At 25.0% G+C, this 22,274-nt stretch overlaps 1 protein-coding gene across 1 annotated transcript in view; it reads left to right on the plus strand.

Annotated features, from left to right (window-relative positions):
• The window catches only part of Rgk3 (Rad, Gem/Kir family member 3), a 63,613-nt gene that overhangs the window by 11,531 nt on the left and 29,808 nt on the right, over positions 1 to 22,274 (plus strand). Inside the window, exon 2 of the mRNA XM_011506532.1 lies at positions 17,533 to 17,796. Within this exon, the coding sequence (XP_011504834.1) occupies positions 17,533 to 17,796 (264 nt within the window). The remainder of the gene's footprint in view (positions 1 to 17,532; positions 17,797 to 22,274) is intronic.

Here is a 22,274-nt window from a genome sequence, read left to right on the forward strand (position 1 = left end):
CATACTAACTAATAATTTTCTATAATGTATACAGTGTTCATATGAGAAACTATGTATAACTTATATTCATAATATATTAAAATGATAATTTAGATTTGTTACCAATAGTTCAATTCGTTTGATGGTAACTTATTCATAAAATAAATTAGAAAGTACTTTATGTCTTTATAAGTATTTATGCGTACATATACTAATTAGTATCAATTAATTTATAATATATATAGTATTGTCTGTATTTATTACAGGAAAATTAACTATATATAAAATTTTATAACGATAATAGATATCACAAAATAAAAGAAACGTATAAGAGTTTAACGATCACTAACGAAGCATATTTTTTTATCCGTATATATATTATTTATAATTATGGTTTTTTTTTTTTTTTTTTATTTTTTTGGATATTAAGAAACGTTATTATTCGTACATAGTATATTTAATAATAATTTAACTTAATTTAAAAACTATAATTGAAGAGAAGATAATTTTGGAATTTTTCTTCTTAAAAAAAATTCATTTGACAAATAAACTAACAATTTCATTACCTGATTATGTTATATGTCGATTCAATTGATATTAGTATCGAGGAATTTATTATAATAGTTCATCTGCTCAAACTCCAAAAAGGAATTCCTTTCACGTGAATTCAAGCGAAAATGATAGAAAGGTAAAGAAATTTTAAATGTGACTTTTGTTGAATTATATTTTTTAAATTATATAATTTCATATAACAGTATTTTTTTTTTTTTTTTAAATAATACATATTGATTTTAAATGGAATATTATATAATTTAATCGTGAAAACTGTTTTTTTTTCATCATCGTAAATTTTTTTTTCCGTCTTTCTCCTACAATAGATAATTCAAAATCTAAACATCTATCTATCAGGCTATAATTGCTTTAGATATTTATTAATACTAATTTCTCAATCCTACGGAACGTCTATACGATGGTTATTCGTCTGTGTATTAGTATTGTATCGTAATATAATCACTCGTTAAAATTATTAATTTAAGATTTTTGTTGTTGTTGTATAAATATTGCTATTTTATTATAAAAAATATGATATTAAAAATAATTTTCTAATAAACCTAATAGTAAAAAAAATCTAAGGCTATTTATCAATTTAAATTAATCGTTTTTCATTTTGAAATATATATTGTATATTACATAATAAATATAAAATAAAAGTACTATAATAATAAATTTTATAAAAGTTTGTATGTAAATGGATGAAAATTCTTAAATACGGGATCATAGATAATTAAAAAATCTTATTGTAATAAAAAAATATTTATATTATAAAATTATCCATTTCATAAGATATTCATTTATTACGATGTAAATTAAAATTCCATTTAATTAGAAGCCAGTGTCTGTAAAATATATAGTTATGTATAATTAGTACAATGATTTTTATTTCAAAATCATTTACTTTTTGTTTCTTAATTGAGTACATAATTAAGTATAACGTACTTATAAATAAAGTAATCGCCATGTGTAAGGGTATAAGGGCATAAAGAGATTTTTCTTTTAAACAATAAATCTTTTCTAGTGAGAATGGTAAATGTTTAGAAATTATACAGTAATTAATTAAAAGAATGGGGCTTCAATTTTTTTCTATCTCTCAGATAATCAAAACAAGTTAAAAACAGTAATCAATTTTGTAATGTACGTATTCATGACTTTACGTCGATAGCACGAACTCGTATGGGGGCGGATGGAGGCACATTGGCGTCCAAGGCGCGGCGAATTTAAAAATCGGTCATGTATACACACGTGTATACGCTCGCTGCTGTTGCTCAACGATGGAAAGGCGAACCCGGTTGGGGGGGGGGGGAATACGCCGTACACTTTTAGAACGAAACCGATAATCGATATGTATAGTGAGCAAAGAGGAAAGGAGAGATTAGACGGGAACTATTGAGAAGATAACCAGAGAGTCCAGCGATGTGTTTCATTTTTTTTTGTTTTTATAATGATTACATCAGGTTAAAACATTGGCCAGTATAATTATCGAAAAATTATTTTTAATTAATATAGAAGTTTATAAAATAACAAATTGAAGCATGAATACTGATGGTTTACACCACGTTATACAAAATAGTCGAACTACTTCCTTTATTTTGAAAATTCTATATATATGTAATTATTTACAAATTTTACAGCTCCCTATGGTGTGAATTTATGTGTACTCGAACATTAAGAAGATGCATATTTCTGACAGATTTTTTTTTTTTTGAGAATTACTTTATTTACACTTTATTGTACGTATAAAAATAAAGTTTCTTATTTCATAGAATTTTATATGCTTATACTTTTAATAGTTAAAGTAAATTTATAAAATCATGATAATTTGAGAATTATCTTAGATATTGTAAATATTTTAATAATATAAAGTCGGTTACTTTATTAAAATTTCCTCTTTATATTTTATATTATAATATTTTAATAAATTTTCATTATTACACGATTTCATAAACATTATTGCAGGTTTAATTTTTAAAATTCATGTTTAAACATACACATTTTAAATAAAGATAAATGAAGCAAGTACATGAACCATGAAAATAATGTAAATTTTGAAATATTAAAAAAAAAAAATAAAAAAGAAAGTCTTGAAGCGAGATTTATTAACCATTAGCTTACAATTCATTTTTTACTTATAAAAGGATATTTATCTTAAAGAATTTTAAAAAATTTGTTAAATTTTTTAAAAATGTGCAATAATATATATATATATATATATATATATATATATATAATATCATATCAAAATATATTATAAGTTAATTATTTCTTCATACAATTGTTTAATGATTTACTGATTAAATGAAAATTATAAATTTAAATAAAATAAAATTTAAATAAAATTGACAAGAATCAATATGTTTTTAAGTGAAATAATTTAGATTATTTATTTCTAGACTGTTGACGAATTCGGTATATAATGAATGTGATTGCAAGAATGAATGATTGTGATTGATAACTAGTACGCATGCGTAAATAAGGGCGAAATGTTATTTCCAAGTTCAATATTACAAATATAAATGTGCTTATACATCTACTAAATCCCTATATGATAAATTGTCATTAATTGAAAATGAGTATTTTTTTTATACAAAATAATCTGATAAATGCTAGTAGTAACGGTCCGTGACCTGTCAGGCAATAATTTAATTATACATTGTAGCTGTTATTCGTTTATTATAATCACATGAGAATCAATAACTGTTGCATATTATAGTTATAAATTATGAATAAAGTTTAAACATCAATTAACGTCTTTTTTTTAATATTTATGTTTTTATCATACCGTATGTACATTTCTCTATTCTTATATCATAATAGACAGTTATGTGCAAAATTCTAATCTTTTACTTTTATTAAAATGGCTAAATATTCTTTAGGCAAAATTGAAGTCTTTAATTTTCTACGTGTACATTCATATAAATCTTTTTTGCATCGTTAAAAATGTATTCAAAATTTAATAAACAGATTTATAATGAGATTAAAGGAAAATAATGATATGTGACATAAGAGAAATTATTATTACTAAAATTAATTTAATTCCTATATATATATATATATATATTTTGTTTTTCATTAAACTAAAAAATCGTATATATTTGATACCAAAGTTATTCAAGATGTTTTTAAATATAACTGCATAAAATTAATATTAAAATGTTCAGTTATACAATTTGACGCAAGTATGTTTTACGAAAATTTTAACAAAAACTAAAGAACAGTGCAAAATTACGATCTTCGTGAATTATATAATTAATAATTACAAATAAATTTATTCCATGCTTATAAATATTTTGTATATTTTCTCTAGGTTTCAAATTTCAAAATAATGTTTTCAATCTTATTTTATATGCATTGTGAAATTTTTTTTTTTTTTTTTGTAATACTGATAAAAGCTGAAAGTAGATGAACGTTCATACTTCCAAGAAACTTTCTACTTACTTTGTTTATTACTTTTCTTACTGATGTATGGTTTTCGTGATTTAAACTGTTTTCTTTCCATTTCATACGGTTTATATTGATTGGAACCGTCTGTTTTATTTAAAGTTACTTTTTTTATTTGTGGAAGTAAATGTTCGATTTTAAGTAGAAATTTATATTTCCATGTACTGAAGTTCTCTTTGAAGTTTCAAAAATTGTATAACCTAAATCGCCTTTGTGAATTGTAGTTATGATATTTAGTTTTATAATTATAAGTAATTTTCGTTTAATGCAAACATTTTTATCATAAAAATAGATCAAAATATAAAATGCATTTATTTATATTTTACAGTCTAAGACATCGAACTGATAAAATAGTGTTATCGATGTTTCGTTTTTTCCAAATCACTTATCATAAAATGTTTTCTTATTTTATTTCAATATTTTATTCGAAACGTTTTTACTTAAATTATTTGAAAAAATATCAAAAAGAATTTACTATCTCGTTTATTTAATGTCTTTCAAAGTATTTAATGAAAAATATATTTTTTAAATTTATTTTCATGTATTTGCAATTGTTAAGTTAGGCATTAATAATAAGTATATCCAAAAGAATAAATTTAAATATTTTTTAAACTCCAAACTTCAATGGACCTTTCAGAGAAAAAAAAAGAACAATTTGTCATTGAAGCTTTTCATTACTATATCAGCGCACAGGCTACTTAAAGATTCATGTATATGGAGAATCGTAATGCATTCGGAGGAATATCAAGTATAATCACCAAACGTCTATAATGTAATTAAAATTGATTATTTTCGTAGATGTAAGTACATATATATTGATACAAATACAATATATGATTAATTATTCGTTAATGAATATTTGTTTATCAATCAATGAACTATTAGCTCTATTATTTTAATATATATTTATCAAAATTTAAATCATCTTGGCTAGACAAGTTTATATTTGTTCATTACTAGCTTTGAAAAATTATTTAACTATTTTTCTCATTGTTTATCATATTATTACTCTTATTATATTTGCCACGAATTTTTACATTTTCTTTTGCATAAGATCTTCTTAATTATTACTTAAAATTTATTATCATTAGCTTATGAAATTTATATATTTTATTTTTTAATATATATTCTGTTAGTGTTATGTTATATTATTAAAGAATATGATAGTCTATTATGTTGTACTTATATTGATATTTGTTTGTTTGCATCAATATATACTAATATCACCGGTGAAAGGCTGTATATTAAATTTGTAAAATTTTTATTTCATATCGGAATATCAGAAATCTCAGAAAAAGTATTTCTTCCATCTAACGAAAAATTTATTGTTCAATCAAAACTGTTTATCAACTTTAAAGATTCTATAAAAAAATATTGATGTTTGCAATTATTATACCTTTAGAGCATTGTAATAATTTTGTATGAAACACTTGAATAATTGAAAGGACTCTTTGATTATCTCAAATTCATAGAGTTTTGCAGTAGAACTCGCCAATATTCATATGCACATTTCGCTTCACAGTAACATTTATGCCGTAGAGCTGGAATAGCGTGATCGCAGTCTTTCATACTTAAATTCATACGAATGTATGCTGACATGTTGGTGTGAGCAATAATCCAACAAATTAACCTTCCAGCTCTATGCTCTTCAATACTTCGTGATTTTCGCATTCCTTCTATCAAATTTTCCTATCACTAAGTACAGCCGTGGATATCCGCATGCATTCTATACATTTGTATTCTCTTATGCCTACTTTTATAGTTTTATACATGGCGTTCAATATTTTTAAATTTTCACACATCATATTCATTTTATCAAACTGACTAAGTCTCTTTCATTGTTCCATACTTTATCCTTATATTTCCAAGATGGTAATAAATTTATTAATCATAGCAGTTTCTATGTAATTATTAATTGGAATATAATTTTTTGAAATAGTAATTTACATCTTAATTTCGTATAATTACAAAATTTCCAAAAATGTCTAAGAATAAATATTTTGATAACTTATTCAACTTCAGTTTACTTTATATGTACTAGAATGACAGATAAAATAGAAATAATATTACCGTTACTATTCAAAGCTATAAAATATTTTACTATATTTATAGTTAATATAAAGTTATGTGGCTTTTAAATGCAATTATCAGTGTTATAGTTTGTCTTGAGCATAGAATCAATTTTATTGAATTACATTACAGATAGAATAATAATCTTTGTTTTTCTTCATTGAATTTACCATTTCTTTTTCTTATTAACATTTCGTTACGTCAATTTATCATAATCATAAGAAAATATGATACTTAATATGATACTGCCCTCTCATATGGAGTATCTCACATATAAAAGCGATTCTCAATCTTCTCAGACATTTCTTATCCATTATCGATTCATTAAACTTTTGATGTGTTTCATAAAAATTGTCTCTTATATATTCTAGGTACTCGAACAACTTCAACTTTGTTTCTAATATTTTCAGCATCTTCGTAGATATTTTAGCATTAAAAGCATCTTGTATTGTCGATGATTTTATCCATGTGGTGGTTTTATTATACAATTCTCATGATACAAAAAACTTATTAAATCGTTAGCTTTTTCTTGAAATATTTAAATTTCATACTATATAAACAAAAGTTTTTACAATAACATAGCTGAATAACGACGAATTTGTAATTTATAATATTATTTATGTATTAACAAGGTTACTTGATTATTAGATTACTTAATACTTATAAATAAACAATTTAAGACCCATAAAGTTTGATTTGCAAATAAGTATTAGTATTATTATATTAAATATATAAAACTTTTATTTAATTTAAGTTTGTTTATTTATGATCAATGGAGTGCATTATAATTTTTCAAGCACGATACTGAACGAAAAAACTAGGCTTCTTTGGTAAAATAACAATATCCTTTTATTGATCACATTATACATTAAAAATTCATCTTTCATATATAAAATAGTTATGGGTTATAACTGTTTATAACATATAAAATTAAGTGTTAATATATATTATATGTGTAATTTTAAAGAGCAAATGAATTCTCAAATCATGTATTAAGATACTTTTACTTAATATTATTAAAGAGAACTATGAGACAAATTTTATCTTAAATAAGTAATAAAAAAAAAAAAGAATAAAAGTAATACATCAAATTATATAAAATACAGCATGAAAAGATTACTATATGTAAAATATTCAATTTGTAAATAATAAATTTAATGATTATTATAAAGAATATCGTATAGATCTTGATATAACAAAGTGAGTTTTTAATGAACACACAAATCTGATAAAATAGGAATTTATTAATGAAATTTAAATGATCGAATTATTACATCGAATAACTGAGAAAATTATTATTTTAAATATTTTATTGTTCAAAGCTGATTTTTCTTATATTTTGCAATAATAGAGAGATCTTTTTGCGCTTTGAAAATTTAATACCATACATATTATTCTTGCACTTTATCATAATAATCATCTTCTATGAATGACGTCAGTTTTTTTTTTTTTTTTTTGGAAATTTTTTTTAAAGTGGCGGCGATCATTAGAATTGAAAAGTTTAAGCTTCCAAGTACAATGTGTTTGTAGTTTCTTCCCTCGTATCGGTTTAATTCCCTACTATTTATTATTATTTGTTGTAATTTTGAGACACCGTATGGTTGATCGCAACGACATTCTTCAAACTTCAATTCGTCAATTTATTTTTCCCATTTCGTGTTCACTTAATTTCCTTATTCGATAAGTATAACATTTTTTTTCATAACTTTTGTGGATTTATCTCATCTATATTTAAATATTATGCTTTTTTTTTTTTTTTTTTTTTTTTTTTTTTTTTTTTTTTTTTATTGATCGGGTAGTATGTTAATACCGATTGTTATACGTATTTATAAAGATGGTTTGGCAAATATATTTTCAAAGTATGAATTATCAAATCTATTTTTAAATTCATACTTTATGTGCAATCGATCTATTTGGGATTTTTACTCATTGTCTAGATCGAAGTCATATTAAATATGGCTATTGTAGTTTAGTTTATAGTTTTTACTGCATTGAAATAGTTGTGGAGGTTTATACAACAATATGGATTTATCCGTAATATTATGGTATTGGAAAGCAAATAGTAATTCAACGACTATATTTCCTAAATAATTATAAAAAAATTTCGAATATAAAAGAAAATACATCCTACGTATCGTTGATGTGAATGGCCTTTCATTAAAATGAAATAATCAGAAATATATTATTTATAGTAGTTAATTATAATTTATTGGGGCAGTTTGAGTAATCTTGTAATAAAATATGTTAATTTACAAGATCGAAATATGATAATAAATGTTCATATAATTTTCCAAAGTAAACAGTTGGTAGATAAAAAATTGCATAATTATATTATATTTATTATTTGAATATCAAGAGAAAGAAAAGAAAAATAATTATGAATCATAAATGTAATACTGAATGCAGTGATTCAATGAAAACTTTTTAACGCCATTAAAGTAAGATAATTTTAATTATAACATTATCTACTCGACTTAAATTTAATTACATAACTGTAAATTTAGAAATTTCTTAAACATCTGGAATAACAATTAAAATATGTCAATAAAACGAATTTGTAAGAACTATTTGTAAGACTGTTATTAAACATGTCGCTATTCACATGTTTTTGAAAAGAATGACAACAATTTTATGGCCAAATATTTATGATCAAATATTGATGGTCTAAACAATGTTTATATACGTTATTAATATTATTTATGTGGTATTATTCTTAGAATTTTCGATATAACGTATTATATAATACCATAAAGAAGAAAAAGCTTATGATATAATAAGATAAAATCACATTTAATCACTTTCAAATACTATATAATGCTAAAACGTAAAACTACAATAAAATTTCAAAAAAGTTAGAAAACTATTGGTTATTAGAAAGAAGAATTACTTTGTTTGATCACAAAATAAACTGAAAATTTAAATACGTAAAAATTTTGTTCATTTAAAAGACAGAAGTAATGTAATTAATATTATTTGATGAAATATGCTTTGTTTAACAAGATTTTTCATTAATGTTCGTGTGTAAAATATAGGAAATTAGTTTATCGAATCGTATTTTTAATTTGAATTTTTCAATGTTTAAGAAAATAAAGATTGTAAAAGTAATTATCGTATGAATATTGATAAATCGTGAAATTTTGTTGTAAAATTTGAAATATTTGATTGTCAAACAACTTGAAACACACGCATTTACTGCTTATTACTGAGTACCATACTGAATATTTTGGATGAAAATTAAATTGACGTGGTAAGTGAAAGTCACATTCAATAATTTGATTATTACACCCGAATGCACCTAAAACTCGAGTTCAGTACTATTAATTAATATTAATAGTATGTTGTGAGATGTAGCTGGTAATATAGTTACTTGAAAACGACATGTTTGATTGAAGTTCTTCCTACGAATTATTAATTCCCTTCGAAAACTTCATTATGTACATTCGTCATGTATTGGCCTAATTGAAGTCCTACATGCGACTGCTTATATAATCATTAATTCAAATTGGTGAGATGATATTTGCATCACTCGTTTGTTCGTAATTTGCCGTAAAGCATCGTAAATAAAGCCCGAGCTCCCGCAACAGCTATAATAAGTATCGAGAAATGCGAAAGGACGCGAGTGAACGGCTTAAAAAAGAAATTTTATCACCATCGGTTGATGTGCCCGCCCGTGCTTAATTATTATCGCTCTCGAACGTCTTAGCGACCTACGCGCTTCTTATAGCCGGCCTTTTTTAAACCAGTGCACTGTGGGAATTTTGCACGAGTTCTAGAGGTGCCAAGAGGTTTTGCCGCTTTATTTGCGTCTCGTGCCAAGGCCGCAGCACTGGAAATATCTGGTTTACCCATACCAGTGTTTATCTGAATGCCACCTTGTAAGTTCCCTCATAGAGTAAATTAACTAGCGTGGAATGATCGACGTCTCGATAGCTCCTTATTATTCGGCTATTTATTATTAAAATCTATTTTATTATCAAAAATGTTCTCTCTTTGGAATGTAGATAATTTAAAATTCGATCTATCTATTAACTGATTAACTGACGAATGACTTTATACTTTAGAAGCAACAGACCGTTTTGATAATAAGTTTTCGTTCTTGCACTCCTTGCTTATCGTTGCGCATGCCAAGTAAGCAACTCAAATATTCTAATTTATGTGCTTCCTATTGATATTTACATAGTAAAATTAATTACAAGATTTCGACTTTATTGCGTTTCCTAGACGGTCATGCAACATTTAAGAATTTTAATTTATTATTTGCAAACGTATCCCAAAATGTTAGATTCGACCATATTTTTAATTTATTGACAATTTATAATAAAAAAGTTTTATAAAATAGAATCTGATGCGAGAATTAATTTTAACTATATTGGCATTTATGTATGAGGAGTGAAAAACATATTTAAATCATTTGTTCTAACAGATTCTTAATCATTTCAAAGCACACTTTTCCTTTTCGTACGGAAATTGCTCGAATCTCTTACGAACCTAATGTACATTCCTTAGTATTTTAATATTATAATACAATTTTCCATTTTTTTTTCTCAATAAATTTTAGTTTTTATTAAATAATTTATGGTTAATAAGCAAGTACAATGATGGAGAAATAAAAAATACCTAAAATAATGATTTAATGCTTTTAACGTTCTATAAACTAATTAAAGATTTTTCAAGCTTTCAATCGACAATATATAATTGACAAACAAATTTTTAAAAAATATCTTTTTACTAATGTATATTTAATATTATAAAATTTCAGAATTATATAATTTTATGTATAAATTTCTAATGTATAAGATAATTATGGATTTTTACGCAAATACGATCGATTTCTAACTTGTCCTAGCAAAAACATAATTATATGAACATATATATATATATATATATATATATATAATTAAATATAAACATAATAATTTAGTTAAAGTCATACATATTTATATCGCGTAGTTTTATGCTTTGTGTGCAGGAATGATAATAGTCGTAAAAATTCATATTATTTAAAAATACAAAATAATATCAACATATTCATCATATTTCCAGAATAAATTAGATGTTATAATTATCTTATATTTTATGCCTGTACCATATAATTTTATTCATAAACTTATATATCTTAATATATCTGTATATGAATACAGATGAAAATATAGAAATTTATATGCATTGGTGTGAATTTATATAATAACATATACGTAGCTGATATTAGTTTATTATTCTCTGAAATTTATGAGAAAATATCATTTAACGCGATTTAAAATTCATAATTTTAATAAGTTATATATAAATCATATCCACCATTATTAATAAATACTGCAAAATGAATATAAGTTTGACGACATTATATTGCGCATATTAAAAAATAAAAGATAATTTTAAAAATTTACGCGATGAACATTTAATATCATTTTGGAAATTCATTATATTCGTAAACGTTATTTTTATAGTCATTCATTGATAATCTCATTTTTCAATAATAAAATATTTAGTCAATAAAACATATAAAGTTATATAAGGTACTTATTTAGCTATAAGATCACACAGTATTTGTTCGTAGTTTCATGAAATTTGAATTTAATAATGTTTTATAATTATGATAAGTCTATACGTTCAACCTCCATTAATATAAACTATAAATAATCAATGAAGATTTCGCGCATGCTCCATACTAAAATCCTAGTAAACCAATTTTTTTTTTTTTTTTTTTTAACAAACATTTCAATTACAATAATTCACGCTCCCTCGGCACACGTTTTAAAGTTATCGAACGCTATAAATATCTTTGTAATTGAACCAAGGTCGTTATAAGATTAATCCAGCCGAGAAGTTTCGTTTCCCGTTTCTAGAAAAGATGAAAGAGAAATAAAATAGGACCAAAAAAATAAATCGACGACAAATTGAATGTACATCGAAAAGTAAAAATAATCTCCAACGCTTTCCAAGTAAACTCCGTACAGAACACGAACAATGGCTTGGCATTACTTTATGATAGTGAGACATTCAGTGCCATTCAATAGCCCTCTTTTTCCACGTAATCTTTTATCTTCTGTCTTGGTCTTAAGGTTGTATAATATTCAGGGGCCTATGAGTGTCCAGCAAGTCGAGATCATTCATCTATTTCTATGATAGATAAATTTCACTGTTGGAGCTTAGGTGCAGAGATACGATCAAATGGAACAATTTAACATTCGTGAATCTTGGTTTTTTTTTTTTTTTTTTTTTTTTTTTTTTTTAGAAAAATATGGGATTTGTAATATTAAACACATGGATTATGATGTAAAATTCAGTTAGTTTTAAATGATTATTAAAAGCATTTATTAAACTTTAAATTATAATATAATGACTGTAGATGGCTTGTATTGTATTGGCAGAAATACCATTAGAAATTCTTTTCAAAAAATTATTGTGATTAATCAACTATATGAATAAAATCTACATGGCATCATTAATAAATATTTAATTGTACATAGAAAACATTTTTATGAAACGTCGTTATATTTACTAAACAATTCGATAGTATTTGATTGACGAAAATTTACGAGCATTGGACAATCTGGTATACGTAATGAATTTTCTATCACATTTTATAAAATTGATGGATTATTGTCTTTCCTAAAAATACATCAAATTTTAGAATTACCATTCGATATTCTATATTCAATATTCAAGCGCCTAGAGAGAAAATAATCAATAATATATTTATACTATTCATTATTTATCATGATTGTAAATTGTTGATTATTCAAATAATGAAAATTACGTCCAAAGATATGAATCCAAAATCAATCCAAAATACAATTTAGACAGAAATTGTAAGCACTTACATTATTTTATTTATTTCTGATTGAGTGTCTAATCAATATATTAGTTTTATTTCAGGACCTCTTTATATTATTCTCATTTGTTAAGAGACAGTGGAGACGCGATATCCAAGTTAATACAAATACCATTTATTGATAGTCATTGTATATAATTGTAATAATGTGTAATGAATAGAATAAAAAAAATATAGTAGTCTTATCATAAATATATTTAAATTATTTGATAAATATATTAAGTATATTTGCATTTTAATGTAATATTTCAATCATTTACTCTTAACTTAAATGTTTATAATATTATATTCTTTTTTTTTTTTTCTTTTTCAAACAAAGCCTCATATTTTATTGTTAATTAAAAATTTTGATTATATGAATATGAAATATTAAGCACCACTTTTGTGGATATTAATTAATTAGCGCTAGAATCTATTTTCTGATCACCTTAATCGAATAGAAATATCAATTAAATTAATATTTACATTAAATTAATATTTCCAATACGCATATTAAATGATGCATTACGTAAATTGATTATGGCCAAATGAAATATTTTTATTTCACTTTTTTTACACGAAATGACTTTCAAGTAGTAAACATTGCTTAAGACCTGCGTGATAGTTGCAAAGTGCAAGGGAAAAGTTTTTCTCGTCAAATGAACCAAAAAATTGCAAACTTTTTCTGAAAGCCTGAAATGAAACTTTATTATTAAAATTGTACTTGTATTTTCTTTGTGGACGTTTTGCCACGTAAAAGCGAGATTATTCATAAGAATTACAAAGACGAGCCGATGAAATGATCGCTCGACCTAATTTGAAAATTTCAATCTCAACGTGTATTAAAATGAAATAAATAGAATGCGTGTAAAAATGTGTATAATAGGTTAAGTAAAAAATATTTGAGATATTTTAATTGAAAATTGTCGCTGAATTATTCAATTAATGCAACAGTATTTTCTTAAATATATTTATAAATATATTTTCATTTGACTTTATTGTTTATTACACACAGTTATCTCTAATTTTTCAATTTTTCATGCAACCTTAATTATATTATTATACTGTAGATGAATGAAAGAGGCAACTGAAAGAAGATTCATCAAAATAATATGATTATTAATTTCTCGATTGCCTCTGTAGTTTTAATGGAGAAGAAAAATCTTTACCTCCATTCAATTAGTTGGAATTGTTGAGTTATATCAAATGAAGACTTTTACTAATGCCTAATTAAAATTTTCAATTAATAATATAAAATTAGAATTCCAATTTTTAACAAATATATTTTAGCACTTTTAATGCTCTTAAAAATAAAGTTTCTTCTGTGTGTAAGAAATTTTCGTATATTTATATACATTATGGTAATATTAGCTAATATAATCAAACATGATATTCACATCAGATATGTTGACCAAACTGTCAAAGGCAATTTCATAATTACCTTAGTGAGCTAAGAGATTACTTTTTCTTAACATTTTAGACTCTTTCACGATTCGTAAGGGTATAAACGTACAATATTTACAAAATTTTCAACACAAATTAAGTTTGATAGAATTAGTTGTACAATAATAATAATAATAATAATAATAATCGACTGATTGAAGTTGGGAAATATGAAATATCGAGAAATATCTCATGTTTAAATAAAATTATAACTATATAAGGATATAATTAAAATTCATTGCCATTTGACGACGATCGCATTTACCAAATGCAAAATACCTGTGAAATTGCAAAATTTTGCACGTTAGTTACCCGTTAAATCTGCCTATCCAATAGATCTTGCGTCGCTAACATATCGTCCGACGATTAAATAGATCAAATTTACTTATTTCAAAAGTGTCTCACACCTTTTTAAAGAACAGAATGCTTCATGGTTTCTCGTGTGTGTACACATTGACGTATATATGAGGAGGCCTACACAAGCAATGGGCTCTTGTATTTTGCTGCTGATCTACGCCTTCTAATCAAGCCCTTGAAGCCCTTCCCTAATTCAGTGAACCTCGGGTGCGTCACACACTAGGTCTAGGCGCTTTGTACCGACATACCTTAATGAGATTGAGGATTATGCTACCGCAAGCCCAACCTCGTCCAGGAACAATATGCCACGGTCCTGTGGCTTTCGAACGCTTTCCCAGTCTGCAGTTTAGCCGACAAGTCGCGCGTCACTCAATATTCTCTCGATCTATTCGCATACGAACTTCGTACCCTCTAGTGTAAAGAGTTCTGTCGGTATTGTAAAGGTATTTGTTGAAATACGAGCTTGTTGAAGCTCACGATCGCTTGCTAAATGATTTATGAAAAGCGACTAGGCGTATCAATTTCATTCATAGCTTGCGAGACTTTATTATTTTATTTTGCTCCGAAAGCTGCTTCGAGTTATTGCTTCAGAAATTTCATTAGTTTCCGGCTTTATCGCATTAATTTTCATGAAAATAAAGAGAAATTCTTTTTTTACTGCTAATTAGAAATGGAATATGAATTTTAAAAAATTTCGATCAACCACTGCTCCGATAGACTTCTGTCATGTTCTAAGACTTTCAATCTTATAAATTTAATATCTTATAAAAACCAATATCAGTTTTACTGCTGCTTTAGCTATTATCTGAACAAAAAATCTTCTTCGAACTGGTGTTACGTAAAAAATAATCTGTTTGTTTTTGATAAAAAAAAAAAAAAAAAAAAAAAAAATTTAAAATAGAAATATAAATGTATTGCAAATTATTATATTATAATTTATATGAATATATATTTTCAATACTTTTATAATTTTAGTCTTTATAATAATATTTGATACAATCAAAAGCAATTAGATAATGATCATAAACAAACAATCTCGATTATTTTCTATCGAATATAGACAAAACAATTATCAGTAATATAGACATATAGGTTTTACATTGTTATTTTCACTATTCCGTTAATTAATTAGATATTCTATTAATATTTTTACAAAAATTTTACCTAACATTAATTTATAAATTTTTTTTATTTAATTTTCTATGCAATAAATGCACGCGAATTTCGATTTAATTTCAATTTTAATTAAAAATAGAATACAAAATTGTAGACGCGTGAGATATATAAAATACACTATTAAAAGTTATATAAAATGACTAAATTATTATTCATAAATATTTACATATTAATCGACATCGAAGGATTATATTATATGATCCATTAAATTTCAGTAATAAAACATCTAATTTGTAACCTGATTAGTTTTTTTTATTAAATATGTTTTATTAAATATACTGCATTAATGAGAAGTAACGTCGTATTAATAATTAGCAAATACGTATAGATCTATAATTTTAAATATTAAATTCAAGTATATGATATGAAAATTGCAAATGGTTTAAAAATAATAATAATCTATAGTTGCCACTATATTCGTCTCACATTTGCACAAAAATTCTTTATAAAAGAGTTTATAATGAATATCGCGATTATAATTAAGAATCATTAAATAACAATGTAACTTATTGAATTAACGTATCATCATTATAATATCGGATGAGAAATTAATTATACGATTGACTACTTTATATTATCAAGGTATGGTGGCCGAAGAGCCTTTCTATCATTATCGGCCAATTTAACTTACAATTACCTTAATATGAATTTTCCAGTATCGAATCTTACCTAACATTTCTTAATAATTGCATTTGGCTGCATTAACGTCAAATGCCCATAACGTGAAACAATAATCTTCTAATAATATGTGAAAATATTTGTAAACGATAGCATTGCATTAAATATTCGATTATATATTTTGCAAAATTAGAGAATGTTTTAGAACAAATGTTTTAGAAATAATTTTATAAATACACTTTTAGCTTATGCGATAATCGATAATTTAATCATGGCAGATAATTAAATCGTTGTTAACTCAAATGCAAATTTTCATTAAATTTTAACGAATTATCTCTTAGAATTTTGATGAAAACCATTAACATTATTATCACTATAAATATTAATAAAAATAATATAAATTTCATATTTCTATTATAAAAAAAAAGAAAAAGAAAAAGAAGAAGATATATGCCTGCGCGCGTGCACACACGCGCACGCACATACCGATACACATATCTATGTATATAATGCGAAAGAAGTAATTTTTGAAGTAATTGGAGAGTAATAATACATAAAGATGATAAGAAAATATTATTGGAAAGATTACGAAGATATGTACTTAAATCGTAAATCGTTTGAATATAAAGTAAACTATTAAATTAGCATAAACATTTCAAGAGCTTGAAATTAAACATGTAGAATATCCATGTTATCGATTAGAATAGAGAATTTATTAATATAATTCACTCCTAAATCTTACAATCTCCGCATAGTTTTTATTCCAATCGAGCTTCTATCAATTAGATAAATCTCTCATTGTTTATAATAAACGGCTACGGCTTATGTTAATATGCAACTCGGAGATTAGCCATTAAAAGATGCCAACCATTCATCGAGCAAATAATCATAATAAACACATACACGCAAATCCCAACAATAGATTGGTTGTTGGCGACTAGACATACGTCATTATCAGGTGGCGTGAAGCGCCAGTGCCAATCGCGTTCGCCGACAATTTCGTATCCGTAATCCATTTGATTTCAATTGGAATTAACGGCTGCGAATCCGCTAACATCGGCAAAATATCCTCGTTTCAGCGGCGGCGCAGCACGATTATCCTTCGGAGGGGTCGGGGGTGCGCTCGGCCCACTGCAGTAGCGAGCCCCGACTGACGGACAACGATGTTAGTCCTGGGCTGAGGCGTCGGGGAAGTCGTCGGGGACAAAGCGTCCATCACGCGCATCACCGTAAGGTGAACGCCTACCTCGACGTACCGGACGCGAACGCCTCGCCGGTCCAGCGGGACGATCTCTTGGACGAGGACCTCTACCGGCTCAGGAGCTTCAGCCTTACCAGCAAAGGTGCGTTATCGCTTGGATGTCTGCTTATTAATAACTCGACTCTCCTTCTGCTCCCATAAATCCTTCCTCCTCTATTTAATCAACTTTTAATTAAGCGTAATGCAATGAACGTCACATCCCAAGGCTCTGCTGAGCGACGGCTAGACAGCTAGAACACTCGTAAACTAGAAAGTTTTATTATTAGGAGGTAAAAGAAATCTATAGATCTATAGTCCTTTGTTGTTGGATGCGCGAGTCTCGTCTAATCGTCCGGGCATTTCATGTAATTCACGATGCAATGCAATGCAAGGAAAGCTTTTCCTAATATTACGTAAATGCTAGTCGTAAAATTATTCAATTATTGCATAAAAGAATTCGATTAGATTTTTATTAGTGATTAAAAATTGTTTAATTTAAAAGAGCACTTGCAACAATTGTTAGTCAATATATCGAATGTAATATCGGCGTTTTTTTTTCTAAATTCCATCGAAGATGTCTAAGAAAATTTAGTCCAATCACTTTTTATAAAGTATTTTAACGATGAGAAAAATTATGTTGTACAGAATTTTAACAAACATTCAGCGACAATATAATATAAAGACTTTTTATAACATAAAGGCATAAAGACATGAGAATAAATTCAAAACTGCATAACATAATTATGACGTAATTTTCAATTCTGTTCTATATTGACGTTAATTATAGTATTAATTATTGATATGTTGAAATATTACTAGAGGATAAATCTTTCTAATCCCATATGACATTCTGCAATATCGACACTATCATTTTCCTGCCAATTCCATTTATCTAAACTTATTTTATCTCTTTTTAGTATATTTTAACATTTTATACAAGAAATTTAAGTCAAAATCTAATGAAATGCAATACTTAATTTTGTTTACTAATTGCTTGGAAAGTAATAGATAATATAAAGTAATATATATGTACTTTTCACATCTTTTTCCAACAAAATATTTATATCAAACTTCTGTCAATATTTATTTAAAGAAAATTTTTACATCAAAATTTATTTTGAATACAGCCTTAGTTGAAATTTTAATTAAAATTCAGTTTGATCATGTTTCAAGCAAAATAATTCGTTATAGTACGTTCAATTAAGTACATAAAATTGATGAAAAATATTTCCCTGGAATTTTATGATATAAACAACATTTTTCACTCAATGAATTTCTTTTCCCTTTTAATATTATAATGAGTATATGTTACGTCCTATGTCACAATCGAATGTACAAAACTCAAAAAATTCATACATTTGTCCATTTATAGTTTTTAACATGCAACGAAACCTGCTGCAATTATTATTTTTTTAAGATTGAAAGTATATATTAATACAATATTACGAGTTACCGATTATGATTCGCGAAAATCGACTTACGAAACTTTTATATTTTAGTATTTTTTTCTTTTCTCTTATTACCCTTTGGATCTTTTATTTAACCCTCCCCCCCCCTCTCTCTCTCTCTCTACCTTGCGACTTTTATTTTAGTCCGAATTTCAGTCTAGATATCAGAATAACTTTTAAAATTGACTTTAAACTTAATTTATTTTGTGTGAATAGTTTTCGTTTGGAGGTAAAATAATAGTTCACTTTTTTTACTTTTTACAAAATCAATATATATATATATATATATATATTTCTTTTTTTTTTTTAAGTATCAAACAATGTCTTAATCAATATATATTGTTAGACACATCAGCCTTTTAGTAATTAAATATGATATAGTAATACTACTATCTTTTAAACAAACATTGCAGTTTTTTTTTTTTAATAATTCAACCATTATATTTTAAAATTTTTTTCCATAAAATTTGTAAATTTCCTATTTATATTTAATTTTGAACTTAATTTTTTTATCTAGTTACTTTAACTAAATAGACGGATTTATTACTTATATGTAATTATAAATATAAATAATAAATAAATCCTACTTAAAATAAAATGAACATTTAGAAATAAGGTCGTAAAATATAAAAATTCTGAAATTTAAAACTTCGTTATTTGTAATTTTTATTCTTTCAATAGCTTTTCATTTCTAAATTAAATTATTCATCTATATATTAGTCTGAAAAATGATGAGATATTTAGATAAAAGAAAGTATTTCTCGGCTTCATTCTTAGTTTCTAAATCCATAATATCTTATTTATTATCTTTTAAGTTTTCATTTAAATGAAAAATTACTCAGTGTTTCGAAAAATCAAAATATATGGACGAATAAATATTCAATTATTCCATGTGCTTCACGTATAAATTTAACTACTACGTATGTGCTACGAATATATTTAACATTTCTTGCTAAATCAAAATTATGAGATGTTAGCCCAGCAATTACAAATTGCAAATTTTTAAAAACCATATAAATTTATAATTTGAAGATAATATGAAATATTTTATTTAAGCACAATAAATGCTATTGATACAGTCACTTTATATAATAATAATAATGTATCGTAATATAATGATGTAAATACTGAAGTATTTATCCTGTTGAAGTAACCACAGTCTTATGAAGTTTTAACAAATTTTTCCGTTAAAGAATCATGCTTTTAAAAATTTAATTCCAAATCCTTATTATAATTTTTGAAAATTATTATTATTATTGAGAAATATACTAATGAAAAATATTGATATTAAGAGCAGCTAAGAGTCAAAGATTTCATTCAAAAGAAGGAATGTTTTATCCACTTTTAACACTTTCTAACGACAGCTTATATGAAGCGAAGACTTATAAAACAATAATATTGTCGTTAATATTTTTCAAATGTCACACGTAAGCTATTACATAGGTTAAATGCGATTAATATTGATTATTAAAAATTAATGCATTAAGAAAAGAGGAGATAGCGAATATAACTGTAAATATACGCTAAATAATTGTCAGATGAAAAAATGCCGTCACTCTTGAAATATTCAACGAGTACTTAAATCACGTTAAAAATACATTAAAACTACTCATTGGAATTGAAATTTAAAAAGAAATAGATATTTATATGAATTTAAAAGAAATACAATAAGACTATAATGTATATTATGCCTTTACGTTCATTCATAAGCTCATGATTTTTTACTTGCATATGGAATTTAATACGTTTATATTATACAGATATCTCAATAAAATTTAATAAAATTAATGTATATCTAGTTAAATATAACTCCTAGGCGTGTATATTTTATCAGTCGAAATTAAAATAAATATTAATTAAATAAATATGCAATTTAATTAAAAAAATTTTTTTTTTTTCAATTTTTAAATCATATTGTAGAATAAATATATAAAAAAAAAATTCAAACTAATATGAAATAATGAACTTCTCTTGTTGTATTATTGAGTTTCGCAGCGTACATATACATATACAGTATGCGTTTGTATGTCATAATGTTTCCTGCAGCTACATTTCATCGTATCACATTTATTCCACTCTTTTTAGATAGTACAAGATAAGGCCAATTTAAAAGTGTAACAATATAAATCAACTATATTCAGTATTCTTATTTTGAAGTTGAAACTTGATTGACTTTATTACTTACAATATCTTTTGCATATAGATAAATTATCAATATAATGATTAATCATTTATTTAAAGAAAATCCTGTTAATTTGGTTAATTTGTGATAGAAAATGAATTAATGTGAATATGTTGTGTAAAATAAAGTGACTGTACGTAACTTATAAGCCTTAAGAAATCTTGTGTAAAATGAAAATTTACATATATATATGTAAGTTAATAATTTTTCTCATTTAATATTCTATTGATAAATATTTTTATAAGAATATAAGGATTCAGAAATAAATATCAATGTTTTCTTAAGGACAGTGGTTTATTTTAATAATATGATATTTTAAAATTAATATTCAATTGATATAGCTTTAATAAATTCAAACTGAGAGGATAATATTATTAATTAAGTATTCAAGATTCTTAAGTATTTCTTAATTTAACATTTTTGGGACATGATATCAAGAAGGTGAAAAGTTTGCACGAAAATGAAGCAAAATTATCGTGCTTTAATCGAAACGTTTAACTCTCTAGTTGATATGAAAGAATATTAAGGTTTGGTAATTAAACTATTGAAAAAAACTTTCTTAAATAACAAAAAGCATTTCACATAAGATTGATTTCATAGTTGTATAACATGTAAAACTTTCATTTACGTAACAGTGCAAAGCAACGATTATTTATATTCATAATAATTATGCATGCCCGTGACAATTATAAACGTAGAATGATCATTATTTATTTTCAATATTTTCAAATATAAATATTGATAAAATAAGACCAGATAATGGGATATTAAGCTCACCTATAACCTATAACAAGATATGTGAAAATAAATAAAAGAGTTTCACAAAACATTCCTTACAATGTCTTGGATAAATTATTAAAGATCGAGCATTATGCATCATACACTCGAGTAGTGAATATTATTCATCATAAATTTTCTATTCCCGTACCTATTATTTTTATTAGGTTCAAT

The sequence above is a fragment of the Ceratosolen solmsi genome, unplaced genomic scaffold (assembly GCF_000503995.2).
Source record: "Ceratosolen solmsi marchali unplaced genomic scaffold, CerSol_1.0 scaffold6, whole genome shotgun sequence".
Lineage (NCBI taxonomy): Eukaryota > Metazoa > Arthropoda > Insecta > Hymenoptera > Agaonidae > Ceratosolen > Ceratosolen solmsi.